This window comes from Natator depressus, chromosome 1 (assembly GCF_965152275.1).
Source record: "Natator depressus isolate rNatDep1 chromosome 1, rNatDep2.hap1, whole genome shotgun sequence".
Lineage (NCBI taxonomy): Eukaryota > Metazoa > Chordata > Testudines > Cheloniidae > Natator > Natator depressus.
In genome coordinates, this window is record NC_134234.1 from 47,311,806 (window position 1) to 47,337,806 (window position 26,001).

At 45.4% G+C, this 26,001-nt stretch overlaps 1 protein-coding gene across 1 annotated transcript; it reads left to right on the top strand.

The window, feature by feature from the left end:
- On the top strand, window positions 1-25,272 carry MEDAG (mesenteric estrogen dependent adipogenesis). Its single transcript, XM_074952448.1, has 5 exons — window positions 1-602; window positions 13,004-13,116; window positions 17,028-17,146; window positions 20,370-20,653; window positions 23,043-25,272. Exons 1-5 carry the CDS (start codon window positions 1-3, stop codon window positions 23,059-23,061), a joined length of 1,137 nt encoding a protein of 378 aa, XP_074808549.1. The 3' UTR covers window positions 23,062-25,272.
- Window positions 25,273-26,001: the final 729 nt, after the last annotated feature.

A 26,001-nucleotide genomic window follows, 5' to 3' on the forward strand; every position in this document is an offset into this window, starting at 1 on the left:
ATGGACAGTGTTGGGGGCGATGGGGACGTGCATTGGGCGAGCCGGGCCGAGGCAGCCCGCGGGCCTGTCGGTCACGCTGGCGCAGCCAGGGCAGACTGTGGAGCCAGGCGGGGCGCTGCAGGGGAGAGCGGCACTTGCCGGCGGCGGCTTGCGCCAGGTTGCTGGCTCTTGTCCCGGCCGGAGGCGGAGCCTGCTGGGGGATATATACAACGGGAGCAGCGCGGGGCGGCAGCACCCTGGGCCCTAGGTTCGCCCGCGCGAGCCGCAGCCTCAGCCCGGCCCCCCAACCCCGCCGTCCGCATCGAGCCCTGGCCCATTTCCCGCCCCGGGTGCTGCCGCGTCCTCTCCATGGCCAAGCCCAGCCCAAGCCCCATCGCCTCGGGGGAGCTGCGCGGCCCGCGGACCTGCGACTGCGAGCTGGCCCTGCTGCCGCTGAGCCAGCTGCTGCTGCTGCAGCCCGACTGCTTCCAGCTGCGCGGGGACCAGCTGGCCGTGCTCCGCCCGCCGCGCCACGGGCCCGCCGGCGGCTTCACCGTGCTCAGCGACGGCGCCCTGCACCACGACGGGCAGCGCCGCTGCCGCCTCACCGGCCACTTCAAGAGGTACCGAGCCCCGCCCGCTCCGGGAGCCTCTCCCCTGGGAGCCCGGATCCTCCCTCTGCAGCGCCCCGACATCGCCTGGTGGGGCCCCGCCCACCTTCCTTCCCCGGGCTGGGGACCCTACCAGGGAGGCTCCCTGCCCCAGACTTCACCTCCCTGGGGCCCTTCCCCTGCCCTGTGCAATGGTGGGACATTAGGGGACCGACGTGGGTGCTGTCTGGACTCCAAGAACGGCCACACCGGGGCAAACCAATGGTCCATGTAGCCCGGTATCCTGTCTTCTGACAGCCGCCAGTGTCAGGTGCTTCAAAGGGAATGAACCGAGCAGGACACCAGCCAGTGATCCCTCCCCTGTCTCTAGTCCGAGGCTCTGGCAGGCAAGGCTAGGGGCTATCCCGAGCATGGGGTTGCATGCCTGACTATCTTGGCTAATAACCATTGATGGATCTACTTCCCTGATCTTATCTAATTCTTTTGTGAATCCAGTTATAATTTTGACCTTCACAACATCCCCTGGGAACGAGTTCCACAGGTTGACTGTGGTCAGAAATACTGCCTTTCCTTTGTTTGTTTTTAAAGCTGATGCCTATTAATTTCATCAGGTGACCTCGGGTTCTTGTGTTATGTGAGGGAGTAAATAGCATTTCCTTATTTACCTTGGCCACACCAGTGTAGATTTTATAGACCTCTATCATTTTGTCTCTATTCCAAGTTAAACAGTCACAGCCTTTTTAATCTCTCTTCATACTGTCTGGGCATGTAGCACATGTCCAGCACTGCAGCTTCACGGTGCAGGGAGGACAGGGGACAAAGGGCCTAAGGCGAGTGTAAGTTATGCTCTTGTGGGAATTCTGCCCCACTGCATACATGCAGAATTCATGTCCCTTGCAGACAAATGACGGGGAAGCAAAGGGAAGCTACAAGAACAGTCATGCCTCTCCCCAGCAGCACAGGTGCATAGCTTCGGGGCCTGGCCGGCAGAGAGGTAAATGAGCATGGGGCTAGGGACGTCCCAGCCACTAGCACCTACCATCTGCTGGGCTCAGCTGCTAGTCCTGGGGAAGTGGGGGAAGAATGGGACTTCCTCTTCTCTTGCAAGGAGTAGCTGGGTTAGACCCCCCCGAAACCTCACCCAGCTACAGGAAGCTCTGCATCTCCTCCTGCCCCCATGGAGAAGTGATCACTGTATGGGGAGTTGCTCACCCATCTGTCCAACCCCAGTGCATGCTGAACCCCCCCACTGCACCCAAGCTGCCATCCTGCAGAGCGCCCCCCCCCACATCCAGAGCCCCCTGCACCCAGACCATCCCCCACTGAGTCCCCCCACACTCAACCCCCCACTCAAATGCAGGGGTGCTGGAATAGTTTATATAGTGGGGGTGCTGAGAGCCATTGAACCAAACTGTAAACCCTGTATATAATGGAAACCCCTTCAAGCCAGGGGCTGTGGCAGCATCCCTAGTTCCAGCACTTGTGTCCCAACGAGCCCTTCACCTGGAACACCCTGACCCCCACTGAGCCCCAACCAGCTGCACGCAGACCCCCACCCCACCAAGTCCCACTCTGCCAGCGCTCAAACTCCCCACCAAGCCTCATCCCCCACATCCAGACCCCCCCTCCCACACTGAGACCCAACCAACTTCACCTGGACCCCCCTGCAGAATTCCATTCCCCTGCATATGGAACCCCTCAATGAGCCCATCTGCGTCCCAATCTCTCATACACCTGGGCCCCTCACCAAGCTGTCTGCATCCAGATCTTCCCTCACAGAACCCTCTCACCCCACACCTGGATCCCCCCACGTTAAGCCCCTCCACACTCTGATCCTGCCAGACTGAGCCTGCTTGTTCCGCACATGGATCAGGGACCAGGGCTGAGCGTGCAAGACTGTCCCTCTCGCTCACTATTTTGGTGCACCTGGCATAGAGAGGTAGGGCCCCAGGGTGTTTCTGGGGCAGTCCCAACCCTTGTGCTGTGTCAGGGTCAGGTGTAGCCTCATCTCCGAGTCTGTGTCCCAGGGGTGCTGCAGGGTGATCTCCCACCTCTGTACAGCCAGTGGCTTTTGCTCCCTGCTGCCATGCTGGAGCCAGGGCCTGTTTAAGGCATAAACTAAGTTACAGCTCAGGGCCTCACAATATGAGGGGGCTCTAAGAAAGAAAAAAACTTATCAAAAATAAAGGCTAAATAAAGGCGATATGGGGAAAAGATTCTCTTTAAATATAGACACACTTGTTCAAATATGACAAATATACACATCTGGCTACACACATACCCTTACCCTTCACTAATTGTTCGTTATTGATAGACGGGCAGCCAGGGCTGAAAAACGCCCCCGCTAATTGCACTTGTAAAATTAGTATTTCTAGGTGTAAGTCTGCTATCATCCTTCTAGGGCAGCGTTTTGTTGGCCAGGTGCTGCAGGTAAAATTCTGACCGTGCCTTCATAACTTATTTAGGTAAATAATCTCACTGCTGATAAAATCGGGGAAAATATGAGGCCAGAGATGGCAGTGTCGTGAAGCAGTCCTGCCAAGCTCATACTCGTATTGGATTTGTCCTAGGAGTGTTGTCATGTTTAGCGTCCCCCTTGGCTAGTAATAGCCGGAAGGCCCCCCATCTTTTGTTTACAGTCCAGCATGCACAGTCATATAGTGCCTTCGCTCCTGTTTTCCTTCGTTTTCTTAGGTGTTTTTCTTCTTTCGATCTGTACATATGTACAATTGTGTATTTTAGTGCGCATGCCATTTTCTGCTTCATGCGCTATCCATGTTTCACGTGATTGAGTCTGCAGGTGATCGTTTTATGGACTTGGGTCAAGTGGATCTTGAGGAGGATACATTTGTGTTGGCTTCCCTTCTTCCGTTTTCGGAACCTTCACAATAAATACCAGAGAGTGCTAACGAAAGGATAGATAGAGGGTTTTGAGAGAAGTGAAGTGAAGGAAGATACTCAGAATATTTTGATATATATGTGTACTTGGTGAGCAAGTTATTTCAAACTATGTACATATACAGTAACTCCTCACTTAACATCCTACTTATCTTGAAAAATGCAACTTTAAGCAAAACAATGTGAAGCAAATCCAATTTCCCCATAAGAATGAATGTAAATGGGGGGTTAGGTTCCAGGGAAAAATTTTTTTGCCAGACAAAAGACATTCTATACATATACAGCAAACAAACAATACTGTACTCACCAATGAAGATTGTGAAGCTTGGTTGAAGCAGGCGTGTAACGGGGTCAGGATGTGGGGGCTTGCCCTGCTCTGCCTGCTGAACATTCCAGACAGGGATCGGTGTTGGGGCACAGGGGCTTGCCCCTTTCTGCCTGCCCAGGGCTCCTGCTGGGGATTGGGGTAGGGGTGTAGGGGTGTGCCCTGACCTGGTCCCCGGCAGGAGCACCAGGTGGGCAGAGCCAAACAACGTTATAAGGGAACACTGCAGAACTTTTAAAGGAGTATGTTCTCTAACAGGTCCACGACCTAATAGTGAAACAACATTAACCAGGAGGATGTTAAGTGAGGAGTTGCTGTATGATTTATAGTGGTGGTTCTCAAACTTTTGTACTGGTGACCCCTTTCACATAGCAAGCCTGAGTGTGACTCCTCTCCCCCCGGCCATAAATTAAAAACACTTTTTAATATATTTAACGCCATTATAAATGCTGGAAGCAAAGCGGGTTTGGGACAGAGGCTGACAGCTCGCAACTCCCCATGCAAGAACCTTGCGACCCCCTGAGGGGTCCTGACCCCCCCAGTTTGAGAACCCCTGATTTATAGGCTATTAAAGCCTATAATATTATATTTGCTTAAATATAGGCTAGGTTTTCTCACTGCCTGTGTAGAGATTACCAGTCTTTTTTTTTCTGGTTAATTTTTTCCATCTCTTTTGTGCATATAGCTTGTTGTCACTCTGTGTGCCCAAGGTGTTTACTTGAGATTAATTAGTCATCTTGAGGGAGACTGAGGATAAGAGAAGCAAACGTGAAGAGAGAGGTCCGCTTTTCTTGTAGCATTTTCTAGGCAATCTGCCCTAAGCATTCTGTTCATTGAAAGTGACAAACTCCGTAGCTTATCATTTGAGGACATAATCAATGGTTTTGCTCTCCAAAAAAATCACATTCATTTTAACACTGAAATTTAAAACATTCTTTTGTTATGTGCAAACAGACATACTGCAGGTTGTATGGCTTCCATTAAGTAAGCTGGTCTGTGTAACTTTAACTGCTTTTGTGTTGCTATAGGTATAAAGTTTTCATATCTATTCATTAAGAAATCAGATGAAAATGTTAATTTGAAACTATTTTATAATGCAAACGGGCATATTGCAAGACATTTGTTTTAGATAGATTATTCTATTTTTACAACTTTACCTTTGTATGTATGCAGATATAAAGCTTTCATCTTTATATATTCAATGTCCTTTCTATGATGACGATTTTTTTTTTATGGTATGGGGCCTCTTTACACTTGACCTATCCTAGGGCCTCACAATGTCATAATCCGGCCCTGGCTGGAACCTTCACATTTATTTATTGATGAATAAAATATGCAGCATTTTGCAGAATTTTAAAATACTAGGTGCAGAATTTTTATTATTTTTGGCACAGAATTTTTAATATTTTGATGCAGAATTCCCTCTGGAGTAAAATTCAAAGAGCTGCAGCCCAGGGGGGAAAGGTGGTCCTACCTCTAAACCCTGGGTAAAGGGCACAATGAAACCAAATGTGAGCACCATGATCTCTGGCACTGGGAGGAGTGGAAGAAGGTAGCCATGTAGTTTTATGGAAATCTCTGTAAAATGGTAATAGAAAGTCATTGGGGTTTGAGTGTACAAATAAGAGCAGTGGTTTTGGATGGGGCCAGCAGATCTGTCAAATGGACCTGTAAAGAGGTTAGCCAGGGCTTGTCCCTCTCCAGGGCGGCAGGGAGCCACAACACCTCACTACACACTGGTGATGTCTAAGGGGACTTTATCCGGCCACGGGCGTCTCAGTTGCCGCAAGGGCTGCCGAGGGAAATAAGCACTGTAAACCCGGGCCCTAGGTCAGGGCGGGGCAACAGTGAGTCAGGTGATCAGGCCCTCAGGCAGGGGCTGGGCAGTAGCAGTGCACGAGTAGCAATAAGCCCAGGCCCCCAAAGGACCTGAGAGAGGGGGAGACTGCCACCCACAAGTTGCGTGGCAGAAGGACGCAGGCCCTCCCACTCCACTGCGTCCCAGCATGGGACCCTAGCAGTGGCAGAAGACCTGCTGCTATGTCAGTGGGGATCCTGGCTGCAACACACTGATATAGACTCTGGCAGTGCTGCAGCCAGACCAGGGTCATCTGCCCCTGGGCTACTTCCAAACTCCCGCTCAGGTGTTACCTGGGTCACGGTGGTGTCCTCTGGGGGGTCCAGCACCATGGGGTCCTCCAGGTAGCAGGTGTGGGGCAGGTTGGAGGCATCTAGACTCCCCAGCAGCTGTCTTCCCAGTGAGTTCTGAGGTCGAGCCTTTATACTTCTGGGGCGCCGCCTGACCCTCTGAGGGGCGGGCTCAGAGCTCCCTAGCTCCGCCCACTCTGATACCCGGAAGGACTCGTCCCTCTCCGGGACAGAGGGGAGCCACCCTGCCTCACTACAGGCCCATTGAAACAAAACAAACTTTTTTCACCAAAAGAACATGATACTTAAACAAAACAAAACTGCCTTTACAATGAGGCTGAAATGAGGGACCTCTAAATGAGCAGGACTTGGAAAGTTTAGAAACAGAAAAATTGCAGTTAGGTATGTCAAGTCCAAAGCAAACTCTTATCATAAAGGTGAAAAAAAATAAAGGTCTACAAAGTAGAAACCAAAACAAGCAACCCCTGTTCTTGAGTGTTCAAAGATACAGATGGACAAGGTGGGGGAGCTAATATCTCTTATTGGACCAACTTCTGTTGGTTAGAGAGAGAGGCTTTTGAGCCACACAGAGCTCTTTGGGTCTGGGAAAGGTACTCGGAGGGTCACAGCTAAATACAAGGTGGAACAAATTGTTTAGCATAGGTAGTTAGCTCATATTCTAAAAGGGCCATTCAAGGTGGAGGGGTCCGTTAACATATCTGCAGTCATAGAACAAAGAATAAGGGATTAGTGGGTTACAGATTGTTGTAATAAACAATAAATCCAGTGTCTCTGATCAGTCCATGAATGTTAGTGTCTAACACTGCATACAAAGATAAGCAGGGCAGTTATGGATTGCAGCAGACTTTGAATGGTACTTTGAGTTCCTCATTCCTAGAGTCTAATACTTCTCCCTCCCTTCCTATGTCCCGGTGGCCTCCCAATTTGAATCTGCTCCCAGATTTTCTGCACCTTGCATGTAGGTGCCTCTATGATCCTTCTTCTGGGGGAGGAAACTAACCCAAAATTAGTTAAAAAAATTAGTGCAAAAATTAGATGATTCTTTCAAGTACAGAAGGAGAAGCACCTGCTCAGTGATTTGTTAAATTGGTTTGTCTCTTCTCAAAATTTAGGTTGCACTTGCCTTTGGAAATGAACTGGGGCCAAAATTGGGAAAGCTGAGTGCCTAAAGTTAGTCTCAAATCCATATTCTGGCACTTAAGTACTAATGACTTAATTTTCAAAGGTGTTGAGCACCTTGTGTTCTAACTTCAGTGGGATTTGTCAGTGCTCAGTACCCGTGGAAAATCCGGCCACTGTCTAAACTTGGACTTAGGATCCCAAATTTTGGCACCCAAATTTCTTACCTTAATGTGTTGTGAGTTACCTCAACTGTTTGTAGTTTTGATTTGGAGTTGATGCTTTTGTATGTACTCACAATGGTATAAATGTCTAGTAGAGGCTCTTTATTTGTATCTTGTACGGTGCTGAGCATGCTAGCACGTAACTGGTAATAGATTACAAACTCATAAGAGAAAAATAACTATCCCAACTCCACTGTAATACCCAACTCTCCACAAGAGGGATCTAAGCCAGAACTGTGACTCATGTGAGTGTGCAGCCTGTTCTGTTGCCTCCCAGCCCAGCTTTCCTGTGTCTGCCCGCATCCTGCAGTGTATCCCTGCATGTTCCAAAAAGTGACTTATTTAGTTCTGGTAGGAAAAAGAAAGGGCGGGGGAAGAAAACTACCATCTCCTAAAACTAGCAAGACCAGGTTTACACTTCAAAGTTTTGCTGGCATAATTATTTTGGTTGGGAGGGGTAACTTATTGTATGACATAGCTATGCTGGCAAAAATCCTAGTGTAGATGCAGTTACACTGGTCAAAGAGTACTTTTGCTGTTACAGATTTTTGTTCACTGAACAGGAATAATCTTATACCACCTATAAAAAAAGGTACTTTTGCTGTCCCAGTGTGGCTAAGTATAGATAAAACCCATAGATGCTGGAACAGTTTGTATAGTGGGGGTACTGAGACCCATTGAACCAAACTGAGCCCTGTATATGATGGAAACCACTTCAAGCCAGGGGATGCAGCAGCGCCCTTCGTTCCAGCGCCTTTGATAAGGCCCAACTTAATTATTTGAAAAACAAAAAAGACAACCCATGAGTCAGTCTCCCCAAAAGCATGAGATTAGTTGTTTGGGTTTTTTTTGTTTTTTGGGTTTTTTTTTTTTTTAATCACATGATTTTAAAGCCAAATGTGAGGGGTTTTATTATTTACCCTCTGGTTATTGAGTCTTTGGGGTTGTTTTCCAATCTTTCTCTAACTATGAAGGCTAGAAACTTACTTATTTTAATGAAAGTTGAGAATCATTCATAATCTCATAATTCCAGAAGCAGAGACATTAAGGAAAACAGCTAATACCATGAGTTTTTCAAGTAAATCTACAGTATTGGCAACATTTTCAAACAGTGATGCCTATAGGTGTGCATCTAAATTGAAATAGCAGCAGTTCTCAGCAGATGTTTTACTTAGCCCTGGTCCACACTATGAGTTTAGGTCAAATTTAGCAGCTTTAGATTGATTTAACCCTGCACCCGTCCACACAACAAAGCCATTTTTGTCGACTTAATGGGCTCTTAAAATCGATTTCTGTACTCCTCCCTGACTAGGGGATTAGCGCTGAAATCGACATTGCCGGGTCGAATTTGGGTTAGTGTGGACGCAATTCAACGGTATTAGCCTCCGGGAGCAATCCCACAGTGCTCCATTGTGACCGCTCTGGACAGCACACTCAACTCGGATGCACTGGCCAGGTACACAGGAAGAGCCCCGCAAACTTTTGAGTTTCATTTCCTGTTTGGCCACCGTGGCATGACCACGCAGAGCTCATCAGCAGAGATAATCATGGAGTCCCAGAATCGCAAAAGAGCTCCATGATGGACCGAACGGGAAGTACTGGATCTGATCGCTGTATGGGGAGACGAATCCGTGCTACCAGAAAACTCCATTGCAAAAGATGAAATGCCAAAATATTTGAAAAAATCTCCAAGGGCATGAAGGACAGAGGCTATCACAGGGACCCGCAGCAGTGCCACGTGGAACTTAAGGAGCTCAGGCAAGCCTACCAAAAAATCCAAGAGGGAAACGCTCGCTTGGAGTCAGAGCCCCAGACATGTCGCTTTTATGATGAGCTGCATGCGATTCCAGGGGGTGCCCCTACAACTACCCCACACCTGTATGTAGACTCCTGCAAGGGAGTCTCATGCAACAGGAATGAGGATTTTGGGAACGAGGAAGATAGCTCACACCAGGCAAGCGGAGAAACCATTCTCTCCAACAGCCAGGAACTGTTTATCACCCCAGAGCCAATACCCTTCCAACCTTCCAACCCAGGCTCCTGGATCTTGAAGGCAGAGAAGGTACCTCTGGTGAGTGTACCTTTGTAAATATAATACATAGTTTAAAAGCAAGCGTGTTTAATGATTGATTTGCCCTGAAGACTTTGGATGCATTCATGGCCAGTACAGCTACTGGAAAAGTCTGTTAACGTGTCTGGGGATGGGGCGGAAATCCTCCAGGGACATCTCAATGAAGCTGTCCTGGAGGTACTCCCAAAGCCTTTGCAAAAGGATTCTGGGAAGGGCAGCCTTATTGCATCCTCCATGGTAGGACACTTTACCACGGTAGGCCAGTTGCACGTAGTCTGGAATCATTGCATAAGAAAGCATGGCAGCGTGTGGTCCCGGTGTTTGCTGGCATTCAGCAACATCCGTTCTTTATCTCTCTGTGTTATTGTCAGGAGAGTGATATCATTCATGGTTACCTGGTTGAACTAGGGGAATTTTATTAAGGGGACATCAGAGGTGGCCGTTCCTGCTGGGCTATTTGCCTGTGGCTGAAAAGAAATCATCCCTGCTGTTAGCCACGTGGTGGGGGGGAGGAGTGAAGCAATCATCCCAGAGAATTGGGTGTGGGAGGGGTTTAGTTGGGTTTGTGCTGCACGTTAACTCAAAAACATCAGCCCCTCCTTTTAAATGGCCAATGTGTCTTTTTTCAATTTTAATCTCCCTTTTTTCCTCCTGCATCTGCAAATGTTTCAATGCGGTGACTAGCATCTCCGTCCCAGAGGCTAGCGAGATAAGAAGGTGAAAAAAACGCACTAGCGATGAAATGTTCTCTGAGCTCATGCAGTCCACCCAAACTGAAAGAGCCCAGCAGAATGCGTGGAGGCAGACAATGGCAGAGTCCAGGAAAGCACAAAATGAATGCGAGGACAGGAGGGACGCGCAAGAGGATAGATGGCTGGAGCAACAGGAGAGGTGGCGGGATCAAGAGGAAAGGTGGCAGCAGCATGATGAAAGGAGGCAGGATGCAATGCTGAGGCTACTGGAGGATCAAACTGATACTCTCCAGTGTATGGTTGAGGTGCAGGAAAGGCACAGACCACCACTGCTGCCCCTGTGTAACCAACCACCCTCCTCCCCAAGTTCCATAGCATCCTCACCTAGATGCCCAAGAACGCGGGGGGGGCCCTCCGGGCACCCAACCACTCCACCCCAGAGGACTGCCCAAGCAACAGAAGGCTGGCATTCAATAAGTTTTGAAGTGCAGTGTGGCCTTGTCCTTCCCTCCTCCCCTCATCCACCACCCCACCCTGTGCTTCACTCCTCCCCCACCCCTCCCGGGCTACCTTGGCAGTTATCCCCCTATTTGTGTGATGAATTAATAAAGAATGCATGAATTTGAAACAACAATGACTTTATTGCCTCTGCAAGCGATGATCGAAGGGGGGAGAGGAGGACGGTTGGCTTACAGGGAAGTAGAGTGAACCAAGGGGGCGGGTTTTCATCGAGGAGAAACAAACAGAACTTTCACACCGTAGGCTGGTCAGCCATGAAACTGGTTTTTAAAGCTTCTCTGATGCGCAGCGCGCCCTGCTGTGCTCTTCAAACAACCCCTGGTGTCTGGCTGCGCGTAATCAGTGGCCAGGAGATTTGCCTCAACTTCCCACCCCGCCATAAACGTCTCCCCCTTACTCTCTCAGATATTGAGGCACACAGCAAGCAGTAATAACAATGGGAATATTGGTTTCACTGAGGTCTAACCAAGTCAGTAAACTGCGCCAGCGCGCTTTTAAACTCTAAATGCACATTCTGCCACCATTCTGCACTTGCTCAGCCTGTAGTTGAACAGCTCCTGACGACTGTCCAGGGTGCCTGTGTATGGCTTCATGAGCCATGGCATTAAGGGGTAGGCTGGGTCCCCAAGGATAACTATAGGCATTTCAACATCCCCAACGGTTATTTTCTGGTCTGGAAAGTAAGTCTCTTGCTGCAGCTGTTTGTACAGACCAGAGTTCCTGAAAATGTGAGTGTCATGTACCTTTCCTGGCCATCCCACATTGATGTTGGTGAAACGTCCCTTGTGATCCACCAGTGCTTTCAACACCATTGCAAACTACCCCTTTCAGTTTATGTACTGACTGCCTTGGTGACCCGGTCCTAAGATATGGATATGGGTTCCGTCTATGGCCCCACCACAGTTAGGGAATCCCATTGCAGCAAAGCTATCCACTATGACCTGCACATTTCCCAGGGTCACTACCCTTGATATCAGCAGATCTTTGATTGCGTTGGCTACTTGCATCACAGCAGCCCCCACAGTAGATTTGCCCACTCCAAATTGATTCCCGACTGACTGGTAGCTGTCTGGCGTTGCAAGCTTCCAGAGGGCTATTGCCACTCACTTGTGAACTGTGAGGGCTGCTCTCATCTTGGTATTCTTGCGCTTCAGGACAGGGGAAAGCAAGTCACAAAGTTTCATGAAAGTGCCCTTACGCATGCTAAAGTTTCACAGCCATTGGGAATCATCCCAGACCCGCAACACTGTGCGCTTCCACCAGTCTGTGCTTGTTTCCTGGGTTCCAGGAAGGCCAAATTGCCGGGGCCCGTGCTTTGAGAGAAGTCTGTGTCTATGTCCTCATCGCTCTCATCACCGTGCTGCCGTTGCCTCCTTGCCTGCTTTTGCAGGTTCTGGTTCTGCACATACTGCAGGATAACGCGCGAGGTGTTTACAATGCTCATAACTTCCGCGGTGATCTGAGCGGGCTCCATGCTTGCCATGGTATGGCGTCTGCAGGAGAGCAGAGTTGCAGGGAAAGCAGTGGTTGGATGACCAGTTTTGCAGTCCTACTGCACTGTCTGCTGCCAGGACACAACAGCTGAGCGGGCTGCACACTTGCTGTGGGATGGCGAGACAAGAGCAGCCAAGCAGAGTTGCAGTAGAAGCGGCCCTGCAAGACCACTAGGAGAGCAGAGTGCCAACGGAAGTGGTGGATGATGACAGTCATATAGAGGACCTGCGAGGTGGATTCATAGCATCAGGAGAGCAGAGTGGCAGCGGAAGCAGTGGATGACAATGATGGTTAGCAGTCCCACTGTACCGTCTGCTGAAAGCAGTATGGCGCCCACACGGAAAAAAGGCGTGAAACAATTGTCTGCCATTGCTTTCACAGAGGGAGGGGCGACTGACAACATGTACCCAAAACCACCGGTGACAATGTTTTTGCCCCATCAGGCATTGGGAGCTTAACCCAGAATTCCAATGGGCGGTGGAGACTGTGGGAACTGTGGGATAGCTACCCACAGTGCAACGCTCCAAAAGTCGATGCTAGCCTCGGTATTGTGGACGCATTCCGCCGACTTAATGCACTTAGTGCATTAGTGTGGGGACACACACAATCGGCTGTATAAAATTGCTTTCTAAAAAATTGACTTCTATAAATTCGACCTAATTTTGTAGTGTAGACATACCCTTAGATGCCTAGCTTTAGCCACTAGAGTTTGAAAATGTTGGTCTACATCCTCAATGAACTAACTGAATCTTGTTCAAGCCCCTGCATTTCTCCATGGTTTTATGTGAAAGGAAACTTGAATAGTAGAAATCAAATTAGATTTTTTTAAAATAAAATTATGCTTAATAAGAATGTACTCTACAAAGAGAGTAGCTGCTAATATTGTTATTGATTTTTAACAGGGATGTAGAACTCACCAGCCATCATGATTATAAAGACTTCCGAGAAACTATACTAAGCAGACCACTAGTATTCTTCACAAATGTCAGAACAAACGATTATTATTCCTCAAAAGGTATGTATGTTATATAGTTCCTTTTCATTATTCGTGTTTAGACTCGCTTGATTAAAAATAAAGGGTGAGACAGATCCTCCAGTTGGTGTAGATTGGCATAGGATCAGGCCCACTGTGGTGTTCTTTTGGGATACAGTGACAGCTTCCATTCTAATACCATTTTAAATTGCTTATAATTTTCAGTTGGGCTAAAATGTTTTACACCCTTCTTACAAGGCATTGTTTCCCAGAAAATCCACAAAATATGCAGCAGTATTTAATTTTGACAGTTTGGGTTTTAATACTTTTACCCCCTATAGTAGTGGGTTAGAATTGTGCGCCACTATGCGTGCACAGAATTCATGCCACCCCACAGATTTCTTTGCTTCCCCACAACAAAAATTACTTTTCAACAGGGAAGTAAAGGGAAGCTGCAAGAGTGGTCATGCACCTTTCCCAGAAGCCTGTGTGCATTGTTTCAGGCTCCCACAGTAGCTAGTGGAGAGGTAAATCACCGTGTTGGGGGAGGATTTGGGGACATCCATGGGCGTAGTTTGGAAGGCAGAGGGGGCATTGCCCCCCAGACAGAGGCAGGACTTGCGGGGGGGGGGGTCACATGCCACTGTCCCCCACCCAAATTCTGAGAGTGCCGAACTGCCCAGGGCTTGCTCTGCTCAGCCTGCGGGGAGCGGGTGTCGGGGGCTCCATCATTCCCATGCTGCGCCTCTTCTCTCCCCCCCCATATCCCCTGGCACACTTCCAGCTCATTCAGCCCCTCTCCCCACAATCTGGGCCCGGGCAGGAAGCGGAGGACATGGGACAAGGCAGTTTCTCTCCTCCCTGGTAAGGGAGGGTGGGCATTCTGGCTCGCTGATTGCAGCTGGATACAACCCCTGGGTCCTAGTGCCAGTCATTTTCCCCTCCTACGTATGTGCCCTGTGTGACCATCGTCCTGTTTTATGTACAAGGGTGAGTGCCTCTGGTGGGGGAAAAGGGGCAAGGGGGTGGGAGAGGGCCGGGTGAAGAGAAGGGATGGGGGATGGGCAGGGGACAATGGGGAGAGGAAGGGGGAGGGGATGAGGTAGAGGGCAACTGCTGTACTTCTTGGAAGTGTCAGATCAACAGCCTTCCTCAAGGCTCAGTTCTTTCACCGATGCTGTTCAATGTGTACATCAACAACCTGCCAGCTACACTCTCGTGCAAGTTTATCTCTGCCAATGACATCTGCGGCCGCTACCAAGCTCAGGAATTGACACGGCTTTGAATGATGATATGAAGCTCATGCCAGACTATTGTAGTCGACGGTACCTGCAGCCGAGCTTTTCCAAGACCATTTCTAGTGTATTTCATCTGCACAATGCAAGCACGAGCCACGAGTTAAATGTGTTCCTCAGTGGCCAACACCTTCAGCAGGAGCCAAACCCGGTTTACCTTTGTGTGACATTGGATGGGTCACTAACATACCGCAACCATTTGAGGAAGATGGCAGCCAAAGTCTGTGCTCTGAGCAGGTTGTTCTGAAAATTGGCTAGCTCAACCTGGGGTGTGAGCGCCTAGATGCTTAAAACATCAGCCCTTGCCCTCTGCTATTCAACAGCAGAGTACTGTGCTCCTGTCTGGTATCACTCGTCTCACATGAGGCTGATCAACCTAGAGCTTAACAAAGCATATTGTTGCCAGGACTTTATGGGCTAATCCATTGCCACAGCTACCAATACTTGGTAATTTAGCACCGCCCCGTATTCGCTGCGAGAAGGTCTCTGTCATGCTGCTGGCCAAGATCTGTGAGAATAGCAACCTGCCTTTGTAATCTGACTTCTTCAACCACCCGCCTCCTGGCCTGTCTTCTAGATGTCCTTTATGGTGATTTATGCCACCGCAGGACAAGACCGTGGAATCTGCTTGGCACAACGTGTGGTCGGTGACAGCAGTCATTAATCACTCTCTCGTCACTGACCCAACCACTTGTCCACCAGGTTTTGATCAGCCAAGGCACCTGTGGTCATCTCTGAACCGGTTTCGAACAGGACAGGGCAACTGTGTGGCCAACCTCTTTAAAAGGGACTTTTCTAATGACCTACAATGTAGCTGCGGTCAACTTCAGACTGTCACATACCCTTGATGGGTGCCCACTGACTGACTTCGACGGTGGGGCACGTTGTGCATACGGATAGAGGGAAGTGGGGGAGGAAGGGGCATGGGATGGGGAAGAGAAGTGGATAGAGGAATGGGGGGGGGCGCAGGGGAAGCCGGAGCCTGGCATGTGGCATCCCCTCGGTGGCAGCAGCTGGGGCTCCCCTGTTAAGCAGGTCCATCCCCTGCACTGGCAGCCTAGGTACCACTCGAGGTAGGGGGAAGGGAGCCAGTGAGTCAAAGGATCTTGCGTCACCCCCACCCCCCAAGATAGCCATCAAACTATGCCTATGGGGATGCCCCAGCTGGTGGCTCCTATCAGCGCTGGGCTCAACTGCTAGTCCTGGCTGGGTTGGAGGCGGCGGAAGGGGGTCTTCCTCTTTCTCTGCACAGAGCAGTTGGGGCTGGGTCAGACCCACCCCCAGAAATCTCCTCCCATCTGCAGGAAGCTCCTCATCCCTCTCCCCACCGTTTCCTGCACCTTCAATCTTCAGCTGTAGGGGTAGGGGTCACTGTATGGGGAGCTGCTCCCCCATACATCCAGACACCCCCCTCCCCCGCGCGCCCCAAGAAGCCTCACCTCCTGCACCCAGAAGCTCCCAATGAGCCCCTGTGCGTTCAGATCTGCCCCCCACCACCCTGTCGAAGCTGGACTCCCCCGCTGAGCTGCCCACACACAGATTGCCTCTCACACCACACCTGGATCCCCAGCACACTTGGATCCTGCTGGGCTGACCCTGCCTGCCCACACCTGGTGCACTTGGCATAGAGGGGCAGGGCCCTGGGGTGCTTCTGGGGCAGGGTTGGGTACAACCTCACCTCCTAGTCTGTGTGTGGGGTGGAGGCAGGGTGATTTCCCACCTCTGTGCAGCCAGTGACCTGTGCTCCCCACTGCCATGTTGGGGCCTTCACTTTTATTTACTGACCAATAAAATTTTCAGAATTTTTAATTTTTTGGCATGGAATTCCCTCAGGAGTAGTTATTATATAGGTGTGGATCCAATGGCAGCATGGCTCCCTAAAGAGCAGTGCAGACATACATATATCAGGGTCATCGGAGAGGATCAAATCTGTTACCTTTGACACCAAAACCACAGGCTTCTAACATGGAGCTAAAGGAGTTCTCCAGTATCTGCTCCAAATAGCTGTTCAGGCTTTACCAGTTGCTGGGGCTTGCTACTACAGGGAGATGTGATCACACCATTTATCCAGTTGTTTTATGTGCATTAACAGACCTATGTGGGGATTCTTGCACAAGGCCTGCCTGAACTTTATTAGAAGAAAATTCAGCCAGTAATATTTGGGATATGGGTAGAGAATGGTCTAAATCAGTGGTTCTCAACCAGGGATACTCCTGGGGGTATGTAGAGGTCTTCCAGGGGGTACATCAACTCATTTAAATATTTGCCTAGTTTTACAACAGGCTACATAATAAGTACTAGCGAAGTCAGTACAAACTAAAATTTCATACAATGACTTGTTTATACTGCTCTATATACTATACACTGAAATGTAAGTACCATATTTATATTCTAATTTATAATTATATGGTAAAGATTAGAAAGTAAGCATTTTTTCAGTAATAGTGTGGCTGTGGCACTTCAGTATTTTATGTCTGATTTTTGTAAGCCAGTAGCTTTTAAGTGAGGTGAAACTTGGGGTATGCAGACAAATCGGACTCTTGAAAGGGGCACAATAGTTTGGAAAGGTTGAGAGCCACTGGTCTAAAGACTTCAGTGCATGTTAATGAATATTGCTGATGTCAGATGTAGGAATTAGTAACATTTTAACTATATCAGTTTCAGAAAAAACATACGCATTTATCGTGAACACACGACATCCTAAGATAAGAAGACAGATAGAGCATGGAATGAACACAATAATATCCTCAGTGTTCGGAGAAAGTTACAAACTGCGGGTGAGTCCTGGATATGTGCTGTTAATAAGATACTCAAAGCTGTTTGTGCTGAACATTAACTTTCCTTTTGGCTTGTGTGAGGCACAAACCAAAATGGTTTCTGGAGGAAACTTGCAAATAAACAGATGTTCTTTAGTTGCCAAACTCAAAGTTCTGTGTTTTGGAGTGGTTTTTTTTGTTTTGTTTTACATTCCTAGCAAGTAAGTGTCAAATTTTGCCCTCATTTAATTTTAATCTGATGAAGTTAAAAGCATTCAATGCATCCTATTGAGCAGAGGACATAAAATATTGTTGTTCTTGTGAGAGTACCCAAAAGGGTAACCAAATTCATTCCTGCAAATGAAGCTAATCTATAAAATACTGTGAACCATAACAACATTATACCAGTCTATTTTAATGTTGTACATAATGTGCATTGTAAGAGACCATTCAAGATAATATGGCCAGTTATCACCTCTGCAGTCATAGAACAAGAAAGGGGTGGTTAGTGGGTTACAGCTTGTTGTAATAAACCACAAATCCAGTATCTTATTACCACTGATTGTGATAGTCTGTAATCCACTAACCTCCCCTTTTTTGTGCTATGACTGCAGAGATGCTAACTGGCCATTTACCTTGAATGGGCTCTTATAACTTGTGTTAATGAATTATGCTAAACAATCTGTTCCACCTTGTATTTAGCTGTAACTCTCTTGAATACCTTTCCCAAACACAGAGGAACTGCTCTGTGTAGCTCAGAAGCTTGCCTCTTTCATCAACAGAAAGTGGTCCAATAAAAGATATTACCTCACCCATCTTGCCTCTCTGATATCCTGGGACCAACATGGCTACAACAACACTGCAAACAATATGTGAGCATTTAGGTAGCCTACTCTGTTTAGTACTAAATTTCAGCTACATCATGATCTTCTGCAAAGCGTGGATTACCAGATCTGCAGATGAAGCTGGTTGTGTTAGGCATTTCCATCCCCACCAGGCCCCCTCCATCCCAAAAAAGGAATACGGTCTGACTAAAAGTGGGTGGAAACATAAAAGTAGCACTAGTCCATTACAGTGTAACAGAAAAAGATGACTCAAAGGAATACAATTTGTGTAAATTACATGTCAACTTTGGAATTCAACTTAGTTGGAATCATTTATGTCTTTCACCTCCAGATGTGTAGTCACTAAAGCCCAGATCCTAAGGTATGTACGTGCCTAATGGCTTTTATTTAAATGTACTTCACTTTGCAGATGGCCCTGGGAGAGATTTTCAGATCTGCACTTCAGAAACACATGATCAATTAGCTAATTGCTAATAAAGGGAGTTAAGTGCCTAAATTCTTTTGAGGATCTGGGACTAGCTAACTATATATCAGGTTACATGTTTCTTCATATCTGTAAGAAAAATCAGAGATGCAAAATTATTATAGGGGGTGTTATGTGGATTGCAACAGTCTCAAGAGGACTTAGAGGTCATAAAGCAATAAATGAATTACATTGAAACCTGACTGTAGCATTTTCATCTGAGACTTGTTGAATGTTACTCCAGTATTGCTTAACGTTCTGTAAAGGAAATCAGTACTCATTTTGTTCAGACCAACATTCTGAAATTTCAAAAGGAAAAAAGCATATCTAATGATGAATGAACTGAAAAGTATATATCTTTTTAAAATTTCCTCTGGGATGAAAACATTGGCATAGTGTTCAACTAAGTGTTTTATACCATCATGTGTGAGCAGCACTTCACAAAGCAAATTGTGTATGCAAAATGTGTGATGCTAGGTCATGCATATCTGATATTTAGGCTAGGTTTACATTAAAAAAAGATTTGTTGCTATAGTTACAATGGCAAACTCCTCTATGAAAGATGCAGTTTATACTGGCAAAAAAATGCTTTTGCCAGTGCAACTTAGACTGGCTTGGCAAACTAAATAACCTATACTGGCAAAACACTTTTGTGCTGGTATAATTGTATCTACACTAGGGCTTTTGCCAGTATAGAAATGTCACAAAAAAATCCCATACCCAACCAGCGTTGCTATACTGGTAAAAGTTTCTAATGTAGACCTGGCCTTAGACATTATTCCTAGAATTTCAGAAATATGTGCTCTGCGTGCATGAATAAATTATGTGTACAAATGACTATTTAGATGTCTAATAGCCATTTGTGCATGTCATTTTTGCAGTTGCCTGTACAATCACTGTAATTGCATGTGCACGTTTTTCATGCACACATCTGTATATGCAATTCAGAAAATGTAGGCTCTGATAATTAGGTTTGCACTCAAATATACTTTTGATAATGCTGTCCCTTGGTAGGAAGACAATTAATATCCTTTCAGGCAAGAGAACTTCTAAGAAGTATATATTGTGCTGTGAAGCCAGAATGAGGCACTAGGAAATAATCTATCCCCCAAAATAGGATTAGCTATTTTATTAGCAATTAGCTAGTTGATCATGTGTTTCTGAAGTGCAGATCTGAAAATCTCTCCCATGGCCATCTGCACCGTAAAGTACATATTTATAAACGGGTAAGATCTGGTTGGTAGTAGGCAGTCTTCGTGTTCTACAGAAGTCTGCTGAAATGTGTGGTTTCAGCACATTTTTTACTGAGAAGACCATGGTATAGTCATGAGCATGGAATTTGAGCTTTAACTTGAATTTTTTTGCTGCTGTAAGATTAGACCCTTGTCAGGCTAATGTAGTTTTCACCCTTCAGTCTTGTCTTCATGGCGCAAAAAATCTAGGACAAGTGAAGTTTGTCAGGTTAACGTTTTAAGGATGAGGAAATTCTGACAATACAGATATAGGCCATCTCTAGGGGCAAAAAGGAACTATAATCATAGGAGTTCAGTATTCAAATATCTCTTCGTGCAACTCCCTTGCCCATTATATTAAGTTTATTTGAAAGCATCACTGCACCTGCTAGTATCGCTAGGGTCACTGCTTTAACACTCTTTCTGCACCGTTGCTGTGTCCCCCTCCCGCCCCAATCACAAGGAAAGCAAGGGGAAAGTGAGTCAAATGTCAAAGCAGTGACGCTAGTGATAGACAGCTGTGTGGTATAGGGGATTAGAATGCTGCAGGGTCTCCATATCTGCAACTGCAGATTCAAATTCTATGGGTAAGTTTTGGGTTTTTTTAAATAGGATGTCACATCTAAAGTATAAGTTGTAAGCTCTTTAAGGCAGAGATCATGCTTTACGTGGTTTTAAACATTTAATTTTTTTTTTCCCTCCAGTTTGATTTCCAAGAAGTTGTCAAGAGTTTTTTCCCTCCAGGAAGCCATTTAGTTACCGGAGAAGACTTGAGCTTTTCCTATGAGTTCAAATCTGATGCCCTGTTTGATTTCTTCTATTGGTTTGGGATCAGCAAAAACACAGTTGCAGTGACTGGGAAAGTTTTGAATTTGTCCAATACCAGTCCGGAAAAGAAGGAAATAATCACTATGTTTCTAGAAAAAATGAGTGAACCTTATGTCCATTTGAACAGTTTTTCAGACAGAAAATTCAGTGTTCCCTCGAGGTAGGTTGATATCATACAAGACAAAATCCTACTGTTACTGCTTTTTAATATACTGTAACTCAACCCCAATTATTTGAACTCTGATTATCTAAAATCAGGATTATACAAAATTCAGAAATGTCCCCTGAAACAAATTCTGGATGTCTGCAATTCCATTTTTTAAACCAGCAATTTCAAATGTCTCCTACATCATTTCAATAATTAGTGTGTACCTTCAGTTAAAGGTGAAGCTGTGCAGTGAGCAATGTAAAACCAACATCATTTAGCATATCTTTGTGACATAGAGAATGATTTTGTTATATACAACACAGGGCTTTGAAAAACCAAGCTCAGATAATATTTACTCTTAACACTTTTCCTGCTCTAACCCATGCACATATCATTAAAATCACTTGTATCACAGCCATAATTAGAGTGCAAGTTCTTTGGCAGAGAGGGGGGAAATCATGGCATGATTTATTTGGGCTGCAAAGGAATTTGCACATTTTTTGGTGTTGCATAAATAATTCTCTAAATCCAATAACCAAATGCCCCATAACCAATTGTCAACTAGTTTGTAAAAAATATTTCATTGTTATAAGACTAAATTTGTAAAAATGTTCACCCAAGTTGAGTGCATACAGTAGGTAATTGTCCATGCTATTGGCAGGTTCTTTGTGTCTCCTCTGCAATCTTTTCAAAATGTCCTGCTTTTTTACAGGATAGCATGACTTGTGCACACATACCTGCAACCCACAATGTCAGCTGTAGACAGCTGAAATAAAACTTTGTTTTGGTTAATTACAGAAACTGGAGCTGTCTATGAGCTTTAATAGTGCTTTCCTGTGTTTTTTGTAGGTTTATTATGACTAAGATTTTTAAAACATGATATTTAAGAATACCTTGTGGTTTTTTAAAAGTAAAATAGAAATGGATGGGAGTTTCTGCCTTAGGTTATTTTGAGGGCCTGGCTGTCCCCATCTCCTCTCCTCTTGCTTCCTTTATCTCCTCCACCTTTTCTTTTCTTTTTTGTCTTGTACCTCCCTTTCCTCTCATCTGTTCCGTACTACTTTTCCCAATTCCATCTTTCCCTCCTCTTCTCTTCCCTTTCTTCATACTCTTCTCAGCCTCCCCCACTTTTCTTTAAAAAGAAGCTCTTTAACTCTTGACACATTAGAACTATAACCATTGTATCAAAAACCAACAGGAGGATAAGGAAAAGGAGATGGGAGAGAAGCAAGAAACAGCTCTACTTTTTTGCCAATTTGTAACTAACACAGTGACAAACTAATGCTCCTGCTCATAATGCACAAATAAAACTAAGCCCCCATCTTTCTGGATTGTCCAATGCTTTAGCCTTGGCTACATCCCAACTATGCTAAACCTTCTAACCTTGTTGTAAATGTGTCCTGAGCTTGGTTACAGCTGAAAAGTGAACAGGGCCTAAAGTCTCCTCTGCATTATCCCCACAACACAGTTAAAACATATTCCATTTTGTGCATACACGGGAACTTAACCATACCCCTAAACTGTACTAAGTCAAAGGCCCCATCTATGACAGAGAAACAGTTTTAACAGTTGTAATTAAATTCATTAGCCTATTGACTTGTCTTTTCTAATATATTTTGGAGCTTGGCCTGTGAATATTGTGCTGAACTATGTTCTAATCAGGCTAAAATTATTCTATCTAGAGAATTTAGCCTAATTCCCTCCACAATGTTTGAATCTGGCTAGAACATGGCCCAGATATAGCCACGCAGTTCAGCCTGATCTATTAGAATGTGGGCTGAGATGCAACAGAGCTTAACAACCATTGTCAAACTTGTGTGGTTTTTTTTGTTTTTTTTTTTTTTTGAGGACCTCTGGATATTCCCACTTGTGGGATCTGGCACCTCTGGCACTGAACTACCTTGAAAAGCTGCACGCTCTTGTATATAGAGTAGGGTGACGGCGTCACCATCTCACAGGAACACTTGTGGAATCCCCAACAGACATGGCTTTTCAAGGCAGTTCTGCAGCTCAGCAATTCAGTGGTGCCAGATCCCACAAGCTGTGAATACCAGAGGCTACTCTTGAAGAACAATTACTGGTAAGCAACATTTCTTTATAGAGGAGATGAGGCTTTAAATATGTGAAATACTACTAATTGTCCAGCAAAGGCTTTTTATCCCAAGAAGGGAAAATTTTTCCCCTCCTCTTAACTTTCAGTGGGAGTTGGGTGTCTAGCTGCCCTGTGTGCTTCTGCAAATCTCCCTTAATCTCCTTTTTGGTGCTCTAGAGCACTCAGCTTCTTTACTCTTCAAACTTGTAACTAAACCACTTCTTGCTCATGCTTTGGTGGTGAGCATTACTGGTTTGTTTATTTCTTAGTAGGCTTGTTGTAAACCATGCTCTTCTTACTATTTTTCAGATTCGGTAGATGCTTTTAACTGCAGTCTGACACCACAACCATCTTTAACAAATCCTCCTCTGAGAATGTTGAACCCCACGAGTTCAAGAATCAGAAGGAAGACCAAAACTATTTATGAAATTGGTATAAAAATCATAAGACTTTCAACTGAGAATACAAATGCACACCAATACATTGCAGGAGCGAGAAGTTTGAGAAGGGAGGAGTGAGGGAACTCTTCGTTGTTTGTGTCTTCTAGGATACCAGGAGGGGATTCTGCTCTATTCTTTACTCTTCCATCCCCCAGCATGATCCTCTTTCTTTTGAAAAGGGCATCTCCATGGGAAGCAGAGTTGTCAGTGGGTATTGTGTGGCTCCTCCTTTCCTCTTTCCATAACACCAAGTCTGTTTGGTTACTACTGCAACACACACTGAGTACAGAACTCTTTTGTGATTGCTACTTCGCTTGCTTTGCCTAAACCCGGATGACGAGGTGATTAGCATGGTTCTCCTGAAGACTTGGCAATGTGAGAATAGGTCTCAAATTGTTGGTTAGGAAACTTATCACAGTGTTCCAATAAAGATCCAAGTTCGGCCCTGTTATCGCTGGCTGTGGAATCATGTTTAAACACCTTTTTGCTGCAACTTCTGAACTTTCTTACAATGCTGGCCAAACTATGTTAAGCCAAACAATCTTCATTAAAAAATGTTTAAAACTGTTCTTTGATCCCTGTCCACACAAGTAAGCCTAGCAGAGTTATAAACTAGTTTTGCTGCAATCTGTTTTGATCTATGTTTAAATGTATTTTTAAACATGTTTTGAGGCTGGTGAAGACTTGAGGACTGACAAGGCTGTTGTGAATCTAGAAGCTGGGTATAGTATCAAAGATTGTTTTCCCAGTCCTGGGAACCTGAGGTCCAACTGTTGATCTAGAAATTTGAGGGGGGGCGGGGAATAGAATCTTGTGGTTAAGGCAGAGGACAGGGAATCAGAAGATCAAAGTTCTGTTCCCACCTCAGCCACATGCTGCTTAAGCTCTCTGTGCTTCTATTTCCAAAAATATGTAAAATGGGAATAACATTTAATCTCTCTCTCAGGAGTGTTGAAGCTTCATTGATGTTTGTAAAGCCCTTTCAGAGCCTCCTGTGGGAAGTGCTAAATGAGTCCAATGTTGCTATACTTGTACTTTTTTTAAAGTGGTCTGGGTATGCTGCTATCTCACTTGGAGATGACTGAAATCTGACACTACAAGTTATGCCTTGAAGCAAGTACACTATCTTCTGGTACAGTAAACAAGTTAGTAAAAATCCTAAACTTGAATATTGTTACTTAAATCACAGTGTGTTTTGTTACTTAAAATGTTTTCCACTTATTGCCGTTCTTTTACAGGTAAAAAAATTTCAGTATAAAACCCATCAGTAGTAATAAATCTCTGAGGTTAAAATGACTGACATTCTTGATGACTTGGTGGAAGACTAAATTTCAGAGTATTTTCTAGACACTTCCACATTGCCATAGACACTGGGAGCACCCTGGTAATTACGTTATGAATCAAAGAAAGACTTATGATAGCTGAGAACTTGTCTCTCTGCCACAAAATTCTTTCTTTCCAGGATACCTGTAAAGCAGGCCGTGGAAACTGTATTAATAACTATCTTACATCTTGCAAAGTTTAGACTGAATAACAATATGAAAAATGGGATTCTGAATTTTAATAAGTGTTTTCAATTATGCAATTTGACATGGTGACAGCTGGCCCTGGTGACTAATTTTTTTCTGTATGTATGGTGTCTGAGTAAAACTGACTTCAGTAATAAACCTAATATACCATATCCTTTATAATCAACATTGTCATGAAGTTCTGTATTTTACTGCTGGCCTTCATGTAATTTTATTAAGCTCATGCATACTGTACAGTAGTCTTTTTACTCTGTTTGAAGCTGTCTAGTACTGTATATACTTGCTCAAATACCTTCATTTTGCTTGTTCAGAAAAATATTCTATGTGAAGTGGAATAATACTCACATTGTTAGAATACAGCATTAAATGTTGCTGGACTCCTCATATAAAGGGACAAGTCAACAAACTTTAAATATCTTTTAAACTAATTTTAGACATTTTCTACTATTGTATTATATAGGACACAAATATTTTGTACATTTTTTGTACTTCTGTTTGAAATGTTATTTCCAGTTCTAAAGATTTGTTTTTAATGTATGATTCTACCTGTGTAGGCATGTGCCAAAATTAGGGCTTTCAAGTGATTAAAAAAATTAATCACACTGTTTAAATAAATGGTATTCTATTGTTTAATACTTTTGATGTTTTCTACATTTTCAAAGATTTTGAATTAGAACACAAGCGTACAGTGCTCACTCTATGCTTTTGATTACAATAACTTGCACTGTAAAAAACCAAAATAGTTTTCAATTCAACCAATACAAGCTGTTAGGATATAGATATTCAGGTCTGTTTGCAAAGGCCTATACTTTAAGAATTTAGGTGTATTTTTATCACTTAACTAGTTATGAAAGAAAGAAAGAATCACAGTTTGCCTGTTTATAGGGCCTTTTCTCACTGTGACCATCTGAGGCCCTGTTCTTAAGCTAAGGCCTTTGGCTAAGCAGTGGGAGCAGCCATAAGCTGGGAAGCGAACGGTCACATCTTTACATTCCAAACTAGTCATATTGAAATAAGGCAATCTAGGGCTGTTACGAAGGTGATCCGATCTATCACCTCCAGAAAAAGAGAAGAGCCTAGAACAGGGGCGGGCAACCTTTTGGCCTGAGGGCCGCATCGGGTTTCTGAATTGTATGGAGGGTCGGTTAGGGGAGGCTGTGTCTCCCCAAACAGCCAGGCATGGCCCTGCCCCTACCCCCATCCTACCCCCCACTTCTCACCCCCTGATGGCCCCCCTGGGACTCATAGATATTTAGGTCAGAAGGGACCATTATGATCATCTAGTCTGAGCTCCTGCAC